This window comes from Thamnophis sirtalis, unplaced genomic scaffold (assembly GCF_051295495.1).
Source record: "Thamnophis sirtalis isolate CommonGarterSnake01/CBP01778 unplaced genomic scaffold, rThaSir2_p1.2 scaffold_3, whole genome shotgun sequence".
In the NCBI taxonomy this organism is placed as follows: Eukaryota; Metazoa; Chordata; class Lepidosauria; order Squamata; family Natricidae; genus Thamnophis; species Thamnophis sirtalis.
This window is the reverse complement of record NW_028261383.1, coordinates 12,024,118-12,039,806: the sequence shown is the minus strand read 5'-3', so window position 1 is coordinate 12,039,806 and position 15,689 is coordinate 12,024,118. Positions and strand designations below refer to the sequence as shown.

Here is a 15,689-nt window from a genome sequence, read left to right as displayed (position 1 = left end):
GGCTAACTGGCTCTCGGGGAATTTTACTGAAGAAAAAAGAGGCAGCGGAGGTAAAGCACCAAATCCTCAGTGGATCTTTTCCTCCGCAAATTGGAAATGAAGAAATTAACTAACCAAAGAAAGACCCAAGGGGGAAGTTCCTTTTCTCTTTATTTTATTCTATTTTTTGTGGATTTGAAGTGCTTTTGACAGCAATTGACAGTCAGCTGTTGAATTGTATTGCGGTTTGGAAAGAGCCATCTAGTGGCGAGTACAAAGTACTACACCAGCTAATGAAATGGGGGGACGTGAGATTGCAGCTGTGAAGTGTGATCTTGGCTACAGGAAGGGACTCTTTGAAACAGTGAGAATTGCTAAGGAGTATTTGTTTTTGTAACATTGTTTGACTGCTGCAACTACCTATAGCTGTGGAAGAGAAAGAAAACTTCAAATTGGACTGGACTGGATTAATTCTAAAATTGAGCAATAGAATTTGGAAGACCCTAAATTGGCAATTAAATGGGGTATAACCCCAAAATTTAAAAATCTGTTAAAATAATTAAACGTATAATGGAGATTTGGATGTATGATGAATTATTTGGGATGCTGAAAAGTGCACATAACAGGTTATTTTTTTTTAAAAAAAGCTAGAAAATCAAAGGGAACATACAGAACAAGAAATAGGAGAAAAGGGGGCAAAAGAGGGCACAAATGAGGTGGAAAAAAGAAAAATTGAAAATAAAGTGCAGATAAAAGATTTAACTAGGATTTACAGTCACAAAGGAAAAGTAGATAAAGGGGGAGATCCCCCCCAAAAGAAACCCCAAAATAGTAAGGAAAGGAGGAGAACAGGGAAAACCCCAGGGAACGTTACTAGAACAATCAAAGTAAACACATTGAAGAAAAGATACAATAACCACAAAAATAGGAAAAAGAAAAAGAAGAAGTTAGGAGAAAGGGAGAGAAGAAGACAAATGATTAGAAGTGGAATTCTTGAGAGGCCAAGAGAAAATGGATAAAAGAGGAAGAAAGGGGAAAAGAGTTACATTAGTAGACCAAAGAGAATGGTAGCAAGAGTGTTATTACTGTATGTAATTAATTAAAAAATAAAGATATTATAGTATATTGTTAATTGTAGAAAAAATAGAAAGAAATGCTCTCTATATTTAAATTGAATTAGAGGATATATGTTATTTATAGCAAAGTGTAACTTTGAAGGAGCAATTGAAGCTATTGTTTGTGTATTAAGAAAAAATAACCATAAAGATGAAAAATAATGGAAGAGAATAATTTGGCTGAAAGTGAAAACAAAACCATGATGTAAAATGGACTATCGAAATGAGAGGGTGTAAAAGAAAAGACCTGGACAATGCTTTGTTCCTATAATATCTATAATTTGTATTAAAAAAATAAAAAAAACCTTGAATTAGAAAAAGAAGATCCCAGACAGGAGGGGCTGAGTCCCAAAGGAACTCCAGGCAGCCCATGACTTCTTCCTGGTTACATTGGAAAGACTGAGAGGCTGGATTCCCCCATCCCACCCCAAGCCAGATAGCCTTTTCCAAGCGTGGAGTGTTGCCTCTTAAATAGACTTCAGCAACTGTCAGGCTCACCTCTGAGCTAACTGTTAGGTGGGAGCATCGTCTGTGACTGCATCTCATCTGTGTCATCCACAGGGGGAGAAAGATGTTCTTGTAGATCAATATGATCACAGCAAGTTGTCACTTTGCAATGGAATTTTTCCCTGCATCTCCAACACTGGTGTGATAGATGGCAAAAAGGGAGGATAGCAAGTTAATTTTGGGGCAGCAGTTCCTGCCTGGGAAAGAGAAGAATTTATGCTGAAGACCTCCAGGAGGCTCAGAGGGACCAACTGGGTGGATTATAACCCAGCATCCTGAGACATTTGCATGAGGGCTTCCATCTGTTTACGACAAAAGGCAGAATTGTTAGCCACCAAGAGCTGCTAATCAGGGGAAATTTGATGAAACTCAATTCTTCCTATATCCACTTCCCACATTCACTCTCCCTCTCGTGTCTCTTGAGTGGCTCCTCCCACCACTGGACCCCTTGATCCTGTTTTTCTTTGTCTGCAGTTGGGATTGCAAGTAGGGGCAGAGGACAGGGGGCCCTCCCTCCATGGCTCCACCTTTCATCAGAGCTTCCCTGAAGGTCCCTCTTCCCAGATGAAGTGGCACATGGATCTTCTTCAGGGGCAGGATTAGGGATTTTCTAGTGCTTGTCAGACCATTTAAGGGACTCCTGAGCCCTGATATTTTCTCCTCTGTCCACTGAGGCCAAAGAGGCCAGGAGTTGGGAAAGTGGCTCCTAGTTTCTTTTTCTTTTCTGATTCCCATTTAAAGTCCTGTTTCTGGGGAAGGGTCTTGTGGGGGCCATGGCTGCAACTCAGAGTCACTCTCTCTCCTCCACACCAACTCCATCAGCACAGAAAGACTGTGTGAGAGAAAGAGGGGGGAGGGAGGATGTGTTTCTTTCACTTACATATCAGGAAGAGAATCCCAGCTCCCAAGATTAAGCCAGCTGCAATTTCCACAGGAATCCACCACGCTACAGCTAACAAAGGGGAACCATGGTTTAACATCAATTAGATAAACAGTTCCCTAAAGCACAGATGCTGAGCAATGGAATCATTTCCCAATCTGCACTGGCCTCCAGGATGTGCCCCCACCTGAAGGAAGTCCCTTGGAGAGGAGGGGCCTTGAAGGATAGAAGGAAGAGCCTATAACCATCCATCTCACATATCACCTCATCTCAGATAGATAGATAGATAGATAGATAGATAGATAGATAGATAGATAGATGCTGTAGATAAATACTGTAGATAGATAGATAGATAGATAGATAGATAGATAGATGCTGTAGATAAATACTGTAGATAGATAGATAGATAGATAGATAGATAGATAGATAGATACTGTAGATAAATACTGTAGATAGATAGATAGATAGATAGATAGATAGATAGATAGATAGATAGATAAACTCTGCCAAACGACATTTATACCTGCAAATGCGGACACCTTCGCTCCGCCAAGGACAGCGGCCGGCCTCCACCCTCGGCCCCTATCCTCCTCCCCCCCCCATCTCCGAGAGCTCCGCTGACGTTCTCCGCCGGTCCAAAGTTTGCTTGGTAAAAAGAGTTTCCTTTTGCAGGGTAATAAAAGCTGCAAAGAAACGGAGAGGAAATAGCAGGTGTTAAATGCCTTCAGCCCTTCTGAGAATAGCAACTGTATGGCAACCAGATTGTGGGGTTTTTGGTGTTGGTGGTGGGGATGGGGATGGGGGTGGTTTTGCCAGAGGTTTTGGGAAAGTGCCACTTCTGGGCCTCTGCCCCTCCCTCCCCTCCCTCTCCCCTCGGACAAGCCAGCCAGAGTCCCTTGGAGGGACGGCCCTGAGGACACTTGGACCCAGGATCTCTAACACCCAGGTGATGTTTCTGCACAGTCTTCCAGGGGAGCCCAAGGAAGATCACATTGCAGCACAGGTAGTCCTCGACTTACAACACTTTATTTAGTGACCGTTCGAAGTTAACAACAGCAAAAGTGACGACTGTTTTTCACAGTTACAATCTACCTCTGTAGTATCCCCATGGTCATGGGATCAAAATTTACATGCTTGGCCAGTCACACTTGAATGACTGGTGCATCGTCCCAGGATGACGTGATCCCTTTTTGCAACCTCCTGACCAGAAAAGTCCCGGGAGAAGCCAGATTCAATTAACAACTGGATTACTAACTTATCAACTGCAGTGATTCACTTAACAACGATGGCAAGAAAGCTTGTAAAATGGAGCAAAGCTCACTTAACAAATACTCACTTAACACCATAAATGTTGGGCTCAACTGTGGTCATAACTCGAGGTCTACCTGTACATGCCCCTAAAGGAAAAGGTCCCCCAAAGCCCTTTGGAATGAAATGGGATCGATCGGAGAGCCTCCCAAGAAGAAAGAGCGAGGAAGATATTGGGGTGGCTGCATTCAGACAACAGGAATACCCAAGATGACCGGACGGGATCCGATCGAGGGCAGCGCCTAAGTTTCCTCAGAGGACGGCAAGGGTCTTCGGTTGGACTGGAGCTGCATGGGGTGCTTGGTTGGAGGGCGATGTCATTGCACCGGGCTCCCCTCTTGCTCTGGGGAGCTGTGCTGGGGTCCTTCGTGCTTGGGACTTTTTGACTTCTCTGTAGATGCTGGGCTGCTGTTCCTTCATTGTTCTCTTACTCTCTACAATGACTCTGCCTGCCTGGAAAATTATTCCATAGAGGAGCCAAACCTTCCATACTCTTCAGGGTCCCTCCTGGAAGTAGCAGGAGAGGGGAGGGGAAGGGAGAGGAAAGGAGAGGGGAGGGGATGTCTCCCAGTCCGAAGGAGCGAGTGTGACTTTAGGGCAAGAAAAGAAAGGATAAACTGAACTGAAAAGGGAAGCAGTAAAGGAAAGGAGAGGGGAGGGGAGGGAAGAACAGAAGCAACTGGGAAGGGGAGGGAAAGGAAGGGAGGGGAAAGGATAGGGGAGGGGAATGGGAGCTGGAAAGGGAAAGGGAAAAGGAGGGGGAGGGGATATTGAAAAGGCTCTATGCAACCTAAAGCCATCTCTATCGATTGATGGATTATGTCCCTACTTCTTGAAAAAGCTTTCCATTGCCTTATCAGGACCCCTAAGCACAAGCTATGAGGTATCTTGGCTCTGAGGAAACTTAGGCGCTGCCCTCGATCGGATCCCGTCCGATCATCCTGGTTATTGTCTGAACGCCATGATCCAACCTATCTCCAACCTATCTCCAAAAAGGGAGACCCCAGCCTAGTAGAAAATTACAGCCCAATCTCACGGTGTTGCATCACCTGCAAAGTCATGAAATCAATTATAAACCAATACCTCCACTTTGAGACAAACAACCTAATCTCTAATAAGCAGTTTGGTTTCAGAAAAAAATTGTCCTATAATCTGCAAGTCCTACACTGCAAATAAATTTGGACTATTCAACTCAACCAGGGTAAAGCAATAGATGCAATTTACATAGACTTCTGCAAAGCCTTTGATTCAGTGGTACACGATAAACTACTTGTCAGTTTCTGTTTTGCTTGCTACGCTTGCTTGCTATCGGCTGCCATAGGAACGTGGGGGGGGTGCATAATATTGGGGAAGGGAATTATATTGTACTGGAGGAGTCTTGTTCTCACCATCTTCTGCACATGCTGGTGGCTGATGTTTGGACTTGGTCAAGGCCAACCGTTTCGCATACCAACTTGATGAGGCTGTTTGAAGATGCGCCCCACATGACACCTTAGGGAGTTGCAGATTGGACAATGGGTTGGGGAATTGGGGGGAGGGTGCTGGGTAAACATTTGATGTGTATATGTTCCCGCCTTTCTGGCTCAGATCTTGCTTTCCTTTAGCTGTTTTCACGTCATATCGAGTAAAAGTACTTTATCTCTATTAAAAGGGAGTTGATGTTTTCCTTTCTTGGATATTGAAGGAGGCATGCATGACACTACTGTTAAAACTAAACTCATATGGCATTTCCAGATCCCTGCACAAGGGTATAGCTGTGTTCCTGTCCAACTGGCAACAAGTAGTCAAAAGAGGGAGTGCCCTATCAAATCCTGTACCAGTTAACAGCGGTGTCCCCCAAGGCAGTGTTTGAGGACCCACACTCTTGCTGCTCTACATAAATGACCTTTGCAATCATATTACATCTTCACTGATGACGTAAAACTATTTAACACCACCGACAATTCTGCTGCCCTATAAAGCGACCTTGACTATGTGTCAGAATGGTCAAACAAATGGCAACTCCAAATCTCAACCAACAAATGCTCCGTCTCACACATTGGCAATAAAAGTAAGAACATCAAATACAAGCTGGGCTGACACGACCTTGTAGATGACCCTCACTCTGTCAAAGACCTAGGAGGACCCATCTTAATGATATTAAGATTTTTTTAAATATTTTATTTTTTTATTGTTACATAAACAACACATGCCCACAACAATGGGGGAAAAAATCAAAACAAAAAAGAACAAAAAACAAGACAAAAAAAAAAACAAAAAAAAAAACACAACAACACTTGAAGTGAATGGATTGATTTTTTTTCCTCTATTTTTTACCACCTTATTTTTTTTGGCTTAAATTAAAACTCTCTTTTTTATTTTAACAACTTCTCCCTTCTATTTGTTATTAAATTTCACCAAAGACAATTAAAGATTTTTGTTTTCCATAAAATTGAGAAAAGTATGAAAAAGTGGAATCTGCCATTCGGAAGCAATGTATCCTTTGTTCGTTCCTATTTGATCTTACTGACTTTGTAACTGAAGGGTTTGCAACTTGCTTACAAAATCTGATAAAGAGTCAAGGGCACAAATCGTTTTTTGCAGGTGCTCTTGGAAAATATTTTGGCAAGAGAAGGAAAAGGAAAGAAAAAGATAAGAACCCTTCTCCTTTGAAGAGTACAAAAGAATGTGCTTAAGACTTTATACACACACACACACACACACACACACACACACACACACACACACACAAGAAGCTTGGAAGGTTAGAGTGGCAGTGGCTATTAGACTCCTTTTTTCTTTTTTTCTACTTCATTTTCTTTGGAAAAATGCATCAATATCCAGATGAGGAAACCTTAAAATTTGAAACATCCTGGCTGGAATTCAAAATATTTTAGAAGGATTTGGGAGATTTGAGAAGAAGTTGGATAGACTATTGTTTCTCACAGCAAAAGATGATGTGGTTGGAACCCCAAAAATTAAAGAAGAGAAAGAAAATATAGAAGATAAAGACAAGACAATAGATGAACTTATAAATGGAGCAAATATGGGTGAAAGCGGAAAGAAGGGAAGATGGAAAAGTGAATTTGACAATTTGGAGCTTTATCCCAGATTTCAAGAAACAGGAGGAAAAAAAGGGTGATAATGATGGAGTTAAGAAGAGAAATCTATTCAGAAATAAGTTTGACAACCAAAGACAAACTAATGTTAATAACAATTCAAGGGCAAAGAGACTATTTGAGAGATCTTTTAAGCAATAAAGTGCGGAGATAAGTTTATAAAAACTTTATAAAGGAGCTGAAAAGAGAATTGACACAACAACTGGCAAGAGAGATAAGACTGTTTTGCTACTGGAAAGATACAGGTTGATAATGAAAGTTGATGATAAAAAGTTATCAAATTTTTGGTGATTAATAAGTAGGGATTTCAGTATTTTGTAGATTGTTTTAGATTATTATGGAATGTTTATTCATTAACATACAATTAACTACGATAACAATAATGAAATGATAACCTTAAATAGTATAAGTAACCTGGTTATAAATTGTAAATTGGGACTTGGTGAAAAGACTTAAAAATTTTATTCATAAATTTTATTTATACACTACTCTTTGTCTTAACATTAGAGGTCCTAAACAGAAAGATCAGAGAAGAAGAAGAAATAAGAGGAATGAAAATTAAGAGAGAAGAGTATAAGCTACAAGCGTTTGCAGATGACCTAGTTTTTATCCTTGAAGATCCACTAGAAACAGTACCCAAACTGCTAGAAAGAATAGAGGAATATGGAAAAGTAGCAGGCTTGAAAATAAACAAAGATAAAACAAAGATTATGACAAAGAATATCCCAGCAACACAAAAGGAAGAGTTGTCAGAAACTTTGCAGATTCAAACTACAAGTAAGGTTAAATATTTGGGGATATACTTATCAACTAGATGTAGCACTCTTAAGGAGGACAACTATACCAGACTAAAACAACAAATAGCGATTGATCTGAAGAAATGGGAAAATCTACACTTATCAATGATGGGAAGAATTTCTACAATTAAAATGAACATTTTACCTAGAATTCTATACCTGTTTCAGACAATCCCAATCAGATTGGGTAAGGATTTTTTTCAAGATTTAAATAAAATAGTTCTGAAATTTATTTGGCAAGGAAAAAAAGCTAGAATAAAACTTAAATTGCTACAAGATGCTAGATCTAGAGGAGGATTTGGCCTACCTGATTGGGAGCTATACTATCAAGCAACAAACTTGATGTGGATTAAGGAGTGGATATGATTAAAAAACTCTAGATTATTGAATGTAGAAGGTCATGATTTATTGTTGGGATGGCATGCTTTCTTATGGTATAAGGGAACTAAAGCACATGGTTATTTTAGAAGACATTATATAAGGGAGGCGATGCTATTAAACTGGGAAAAGGTAAAAAGATTACACTACTTAAAAATTCCAGTCTGGATATCAACAATTGAAGCATTTTCATATCCAATAATATATAAAAAGGAACAAACAGTTAGATATATTGAATTATTGAATGCAGAGGGTGAACTCAAATCTACTCAAGAGTTGAAACAAGAAGGGATAGAAATGAACTGGTATTCATATGCACAGATACAATCTAGATAGAATGAAGATAGAAAAACCAAAGGTTTTTACAATAAAATGACTGAGTTAGACAAAATCTTAACAGGTACCGATGAAAAAGTAATTAAAAAACTATATGGCTATTTATTGGAGGTTAAATTGCAAGAAGAACAAGTTAAAGAAACTATGATAGCTTGGGGGGAAAAATTTAGGTATGGGATTGACTTAGAGAATTGGCAGAAATTGTGGTCTCAAAATTATAAAATGACAATGTCTACTGCATATAGAGAAAACTTGTATAAGATGTTTTACAGGTGGCATCTACCCCCAACTAGAATTGCAAGAATGTTCAAGAATAAATCAGAAAAGTGTTGGAAATGTCATCAGATATCTGGCTCATACTACCACATGTGGTGGACTTGCACTGAAGCTAAAAGATACTGGACTAAAATCCACATGTGGTTGGAGAAAATGACACACAAACAAATAGACTTTAAACCAGAGGTCTTTTTATTGGGGATCATACCAGAAATCTACAACAAAGACTTAAAATATTTGATTGTAAATGTGTTAACAGCAGCCAGAATTGTATTTGCAAAAAACTGGAAAAATGAAACAATACCAAAACAGGAAGAAATTATCCGAAAAATAATGGACTGTGCTGAAATGAGTAAATTGACACTTGAAATTAGAGAGCAAGAGGACGAGCAATTTTATAAGATATGGGATTTGTTTTATCGGTGGCTAGGGGGAAAAAAAACTTGAAAAATGATATACTTATGCTTTAATTGAAGAAGTTAAATGATGATACAACTATGCTGTAAAATAAACTAACAATGATACAATGAAAAATTAATATATCAATGAATTGAATATCCTAGAATTTTTTGCTTTAAAAAGGATAAGGATAATAATGATTTTATATATATTCAATAGAGGTCTGGTGATATAATGTATAATGCTAAGAACGTATTATAATTATATTCTGCTGTTGATAAATAATTTTAATAAGGGAATAATTGAAAACTGGTATATATATGTAGTGACTTTTTGTTGAAAAATGAAGGAATAAGATCTCTGTTGGAAAGTATGAAGTACAAGGATAATAATGAACATAAGTATATTTTCTGGGAAAAAATAATACTAATGGTAACTGAATATATATTGTAGAATGAAAGTGAGGTATTTAGTTATACTAGATGAAAAGTCTGATATGGTAAATATTATTTGAGGATGTGGAAGTTAAAACACCTGTAACCAAACGACATGCTATATGTAATGATGGTTTTTTTTCTTTTTGTGTTTTTTTTCTTTTCTTTTGTGTCTGTGTCTGTGTGTTTATTTTATTTTATTGTTGTGTGTATTAAATATGTAAATAAAAACTTTTTAATAAAAAAGGCCATTTGCTCTTTCCTCTTCAGCCTCTGAGGGGAGGCTTCCTTCAGGTGGGGGAACTGCCTGGAGGCTGCTTCAGATTGGGAAAAGCTTCCATTGCTCAACACCTCCATGTCAGGGAAGTCAGCATCTGTCTAATCAGAACCATGTTTCTCTTTCTTTAGATATGTGGTTATTTCATTTGGTGGGGAAAGATGATGATCATAATCTTGACATCTGCGACTCTCTTCCTGATCAGTAAGTGAAACACATCTATTGACCCCAAATCCTGCGTCTTTCTGTGTTGATGGATCTGGTGTGATGGAATAGAACCTCCCTGACATTTGCAGCCAGGATCTCCACAAGGTCCTTGCCCGCAATTCTCATTTTGAATGAGAATTAAAAAGGAACTATGCAGCCATTTTTTTCACTTCCTGTAAATCTCAGAATGTTCAACCTTGCTGCTGTCTCCACTTTCTTCAGAGGAGCACATACCAAATATCAGGGGTTCAGGAATCAAAGAAAAGTCCCATAAATAATGTCTGAAAAGCCAGAAAAGCCATAATCTCGCCCTGAAGATGATCCCAATGCCTTCTCACTTGGCAAGAGGGACCTTCAGGGAAGCTCTGGTGGAAGGTGGTGGCTATGGAGGGGACCTGTTTTTTCTGCCCCTGCTTGCAATCATACTGGGGGGAGACAGAATTGCAGAGGGGAAGATCCAACAATGGAAGGAGCCACTGCTTCCTTGGCTCAGAGCAAGAGATGTGAGATGTAGAAAGTGTTTCCTCAGTTGAGCTTCACCAAGGGTGGCTCAACACAGCCAGGTCATTTTCTCAGCAACAAGGCAGAAGTGCTTTGCCATGTCTCTCCTCTAGGATGGGCCTTCTGACTTTCTTGCAATTGGTCTGGCTTGCTTGCCAGTCTCAGATGAAAGTGATAAACCAGTCAGACCTTGCTTAGCTGTTCAAGATCAGCCAAGATTGGTGGTACTTGGTTCTTACTGGGTTGGGACTGGAGTATAAATCAAAATAAATGTTGTGAGAGTTGGATTAAGAATTACCATGTCTGGAATATATGGGGAACACCATCCGTCTTGTACCAATTCCCAAAAGTTTAACATCCTTGCTTAAAAGTAATTGATGGTGGCCAAGGTCCTATCAGGATAGGTTGGGATTGGGGTTTTGCAGTATAAATCAAAACACATCTGGGAGAGCGTCTTCTGTCTTGACCAATAACAGAATTCCCAGAGGTGCAGCATCATTGAATAAAAGTCACTGACAATTTAGTTAGAAACCCCTACTGGGAACAGCCCTGCTGGCCACCTTTGAATGGCTTCAGTGGTGTTGGAAAAACAGGACTGTGATGTCCCATAGGAACACATAATAGGAACACAGACAGTTTCAACTTGATCATTTCTTAACACCTCCAGGAATGTCCCTTCCAGTTCCCCATGGTCAGCACTTTTAGGCAGCCAACAACTTTGCCTTTCATCCATAATGAGAAAGTCAAGATGCTGAGTTATAATCCAGGCAGTTTTACCACCTGAGCCCCTTGGGGTCTTCAGCTTATATCCATCCCAGGCAGGAGCTGCTGCCCAGAAATAAACTAGCTATTTTCTCTCTTTGCCATCTATTAGGCTACTGGCTGAACTATAGGGGAGAACTCCATCAGGCAATGAAACTTGCCTTAAGGAACATCTGGAAGATGCTGAGGCCACCAAGACAGGAATGGAGGGGCTGGAGGAAGAAGTGAGCCCAGGAACCTCAGTGGGGCTCTTAGAGGAACAAGCGGATGAGCATCTGGCTGGAGAGGCAAGGGGAGAAGCGCAGCTGCAGGTGGAGGGCTCACAGACCCAGCCAGAAGCCCAGGATGGAGAAGGATTGAAGCTGCAGCTGATCAGGAGGGATGAAGAGAAACTGACTCCTCAACCAGAGGACTGAATGGAGGGAGGCACAATGGAGGTTGGTGAGGCCTCTTTGCCTCTTTCCTCCTAAGGAGTAATTCCAGCACACACCTCCTTAGTCCAATATTTGGACAATGCAGCATTAGAAACAACCACACATTTTTCCCTGCCATGCAGGTACTGTAACTTTGTGACTCTTGTTCACCTGACTTTGGATCAATGCTTCATGTTACCTGGATTTTGGTGTGTGTGTGTGTGTGTGTGTGTGTGTGTGTTTGGGGACATCCCTTTCCCTGGGGTCTTTGCAATCCTCTTCCCAGACTGGGCAACCTTGCATTCCGTGGAATTTTGCAGGAGATGTGAGTGGGACCTGGGGAACACTACAAGGGGCTTCACCCTCATTTTTTGGACATGATCAGCATCAAATTCAGACAATCTGTTGGCCAAATTCCATCAGGACAAATGATCCCTTTGACAGTGGCCAGGGAGGGTGCAATTTCCTTTTGTTCCTTTTCTTTTCTCCATTAAAAGCAAACCCTCTTTTTTTGGGGGGGGGGGAGCGGAAGACAAACACTTTCAACCCCAATGTGGTTTCTTTAACAGAAGGGCAGGTTCTTTGGGCCTCTGCTGAGGCTTTCTGTCCCATCACTGGCTGGCCCCGCCCCTCGCCCTCTCCTCCCAGTCACTCCTTGCCTGGCCTGAGAAGGTAAGGCTGATGGCAGGGGATGGAGAAGTAGTGGCACCTCACTCTTGCTGGGCCTTCTTCTGGCCCTTGTTGGTGCTGGGCATGCCTCGGTCGCTTGGGGAGATGCACAACCTTCTCTCTGCCCCAAGACACTGGCCCAACCTAATCATGACTGACACCAGCCTCGCCAATACGAGGGCTTGTGGGGTGGGAATAGGGTCTGGGAGGAAGGGATGATGGAAAGGGGGATGGGCCTGCAGTGCCCAGCTTTAAGAAGCTCAGGGCAGCCAAAGGAAGCTAGAGAGCCCTTGCCAAAGATGCTTACCTGTCAGTCAGTCAATCAGTCAGTCAGTCAGTCAGTCAATCTCTCTCTCTCTCTCTCTCTCTCTCTCTCTCTCTCTCTCTCTGTATTTCTCTCGCTCCCTGTCTTATTGTTCAATACCGTCTTTTTGCATTAACTTGCGTGAATAGTGTGATAGTTTCGTATTATACATTTTGATACAAATAAACATATTATTATTCCATTATTACAGTTTTCTCATTGTTTCATATTATTTAAACATACCTAATACTACCGCTCTTCAGTTTCTAAACCTCCCTCTTGTTATTACATATACCTTAATGTATTAATATATATGTATGTATATGTATGATATAATTATTCCCCTCTTATTTCTATCTCTATTTTAACTTTTTCCCCATTTCACGGCAATAATCAAAGACATTTCTTTTCTTTTTTCCACCTTTCACCTGCTTTAATATTCATATTTCCCTTATTTCACCCTTCACATCTATTTATATTAAAATCCCATCCTTCATTCTTTCATTATTCAGTGTTTCAATGTACACTTGTAGTACCAATCACAATCATTTAAATCATTTAAATGCTCTCTCTCTGCTCTTCACAACTTCTGACCTCCTCTCTGTATTAATTAGGAGCCTGAGCCCATCCACCCCCACCTACGCCCCAAACATGCTGGGGAGTTTGAGAGGCAGTTGTGGGAGCTCCTGCAAAATGCCTTTTCCCCAGAATTAGCTGCTACACCCGCTGCCCCTCTATCGTGGAGCCTCAGCTCCAATCCCGTGATTTTTCTAGCTAGATTACTGCAGGGCGCTCTCCCTTGGGCTCCCTTGGAAGACTAGGCTGGCTTGTGGGAAGGGAAAGTGGAGGGAGGGGGTAGAGGGCCAGAAGTGGGGCTTTCCGCAACCCTCTGGCATAGCGCGCGCGCGCGCGCGCACACGCACGCACGCACGCACACACACACACACACAAACATACAAGATGTGGTTAGCAAACTGTTACTGTTCTCAGAAGTGCTGAGCTGCGGCTTTTATTCGCTGCTTTTATTACCGTGCGAAATAAACTTTTATCACAGTGCAGCTTCTTCCCCAAACCGCCCATGGACGGGGCGGGGCGACGGGGGGGGGGGCGTCGATCGGTAGCTTCGCAAGCAAAATTAGCGAGGAGGGCATCGCAGTGGCTGCGTTCACACAACCGGGGTAACAAGGACATTTGAGGGCTACCGTTGCCCCGCTGTGGGCAACGTCTCCTTAGGATCCTTCCCTCCCTCCAGAAACCCTGGAAAACACCAAGGGAGCAGCGCCGTTTTCTCTCTTCTTCACGGACCCGGACGGGGCGGAGAATTTTAGCAGAATTGGATTTCTTTGCGGATCTGGACGGGGCCGAGCTGGAGCAACGGCTGAGCGCCTTGTCCTTGGGGAACGGCAGGTGTCTTCGGTTGGTGGCGCACGGTAGCGCCTGGTTGGAGGGCGATGCAGCTCTACCGGGCGCCCCTCTTGCTCTGGGGAGCTGTGCTGGGGTCCTTCCTGCCGGGCGGCCTTTGCTGTGAGTTTCTGGAAGGATTTGCGAGGGGCGGGTGGGGAGGAAGAAATAGAAAGGGAGGGGCGCATGTCCTGGATTGGGTCTTTCTCTCCCCCACCCTCCCCTCTCAGTCCCAAAGTCCTTTCCCAGATGGAAAAACCTTCCTTCTCTCGCGCTTGAAGCTTCAAGCAAGCCGGGTCTTAAAACTTTGGTGCCTGAGTTGTAATCAGCTCCCATTCGCATTTCTTGGAGAACAGGAGTAAAAGTGAAAAGAGAAGTTTTTAGACTTCAGCATAAGGTCTTACTTCCTGGCTTCCTTCTCCTTCCTGGCAATGGGCCAGCCAGCTCCATCGTGATCAGCAGACTTTGCCCTTGTTTGAAAAGGTTGCATGATCTCCTGGCAGGTTTTCAGGCCTTCAACTGGCTTGTTAACTTCTATGCAGATAGCGCCTACCTGAGTCTTCCCTTGTTGGGAAAGGGTCTGAGCTGCGTCTTTCTCTCCCTCATCCTCCCCCCTCAGTCCCAAATGCCTTTCCCAGAAGGGAAAATCCTCCTCCTCTCGCACTATAGTAACTGATTTGTAATCAGCCCCCATTTTTATTTCTGGGAGAACAGAGAGTGAAAAGAGAAATTTTTAGACTTCAGGCCTGCCGTCTTTCTCCTGGTCCTTCCTTCTCCTGCCTGGGCGAAGTCCTCACCATCCAGCTCCACCCTTATTATCATCAAACTTTGCCCTCACTGGAAAGATCCTCACCTCATTTGTTCCAGTTTAGAGAACCTGTTGGGGAGGGGCTGTTTCTGATAATAGCACTTAGATTTCTGTACAGCTTGATACTGCTTGACAGTCCTCTCTAATAAACGCTTGAAGGGGATGGTGTTGCAGTACAGACCCCACAATTCAGCTCTTCTCCCTCTTCCCTCTCCAGCCTCTCCTTCACATTCCCTGTCCTACTTCTACCACCGACAGTCCGAGCACAGCCAGGAGCTGAACCAGTTCTTCATTAGGGGCTACTTGGATGACCAGCCCATCATCCGCTTTGACAGCCTCACCAGGAAAATGGAGCCTCTGGTGCCCTGGATGGAGGAGGTGGAGAAGGAGATGTTTCTGGCCCCTGAGTGGGTCTTCAGGGATGACCTGGACAAGTTATCAAAACTGGACCACCATGCTGGAGGTGAGCACAGCCAGGGACAGCAGTGCCTCCTGAAAAGGAAAGAAGACCCCAATCCCCACCCCCAATTATCTCTCTCACTTAAAAATTCTTCATGGCCTGACCTAAATAGTAATAGCAGCAACTAAATGTATATACTGCTTCACAGTGTTTTACAATCCTCTTTAAGCAGTTTACAGAGTCAGCATCTTGTCCCCAATGATCTGGGTCCTCATTTTACGGACCTCAGAAGGATGGATGGTTGAATCAACCTTGATCCTGTTGAGATTCAATCTGCCAAATTGCAGTCAGCAGAAGTAGCCTGCAGTACTGCCCTCTAACCACTGCACCACCATGGCTCAAACAGGGTTAACTGAAGTAAAAGACATTTCTCTTTGTGG

The 15,689-nt window shown here is 42.5% G+C and overlaps 1 protein-coding gene across 1 annotated transcript in view; it reads left to right on the top strand.

The window, feature by feature from the left end:
* The first annotated feature begins 15,074 nt into the window (after nucleotides 1–15,074).
* LOC148047189 (uncharacterized) overlaps nucleotides 15,075–15,689 on the top strand; it is a 32,884-nt gene continuing 32,269 nt past the window's right edge. The window contains exon 1 of the mRNA XM_087711249.1: nucleotides 15,075–15,312. Within this exon, the coding sequence (XP_087567375.1) occupies nucleotides 15,198–15,312 (115 nt within the window). The 5' untranslated portion in view covers nucleotides 15,075–15,197. The remainder of the gene's footprint in view (nucleotides 15,313–15,689) is intronic.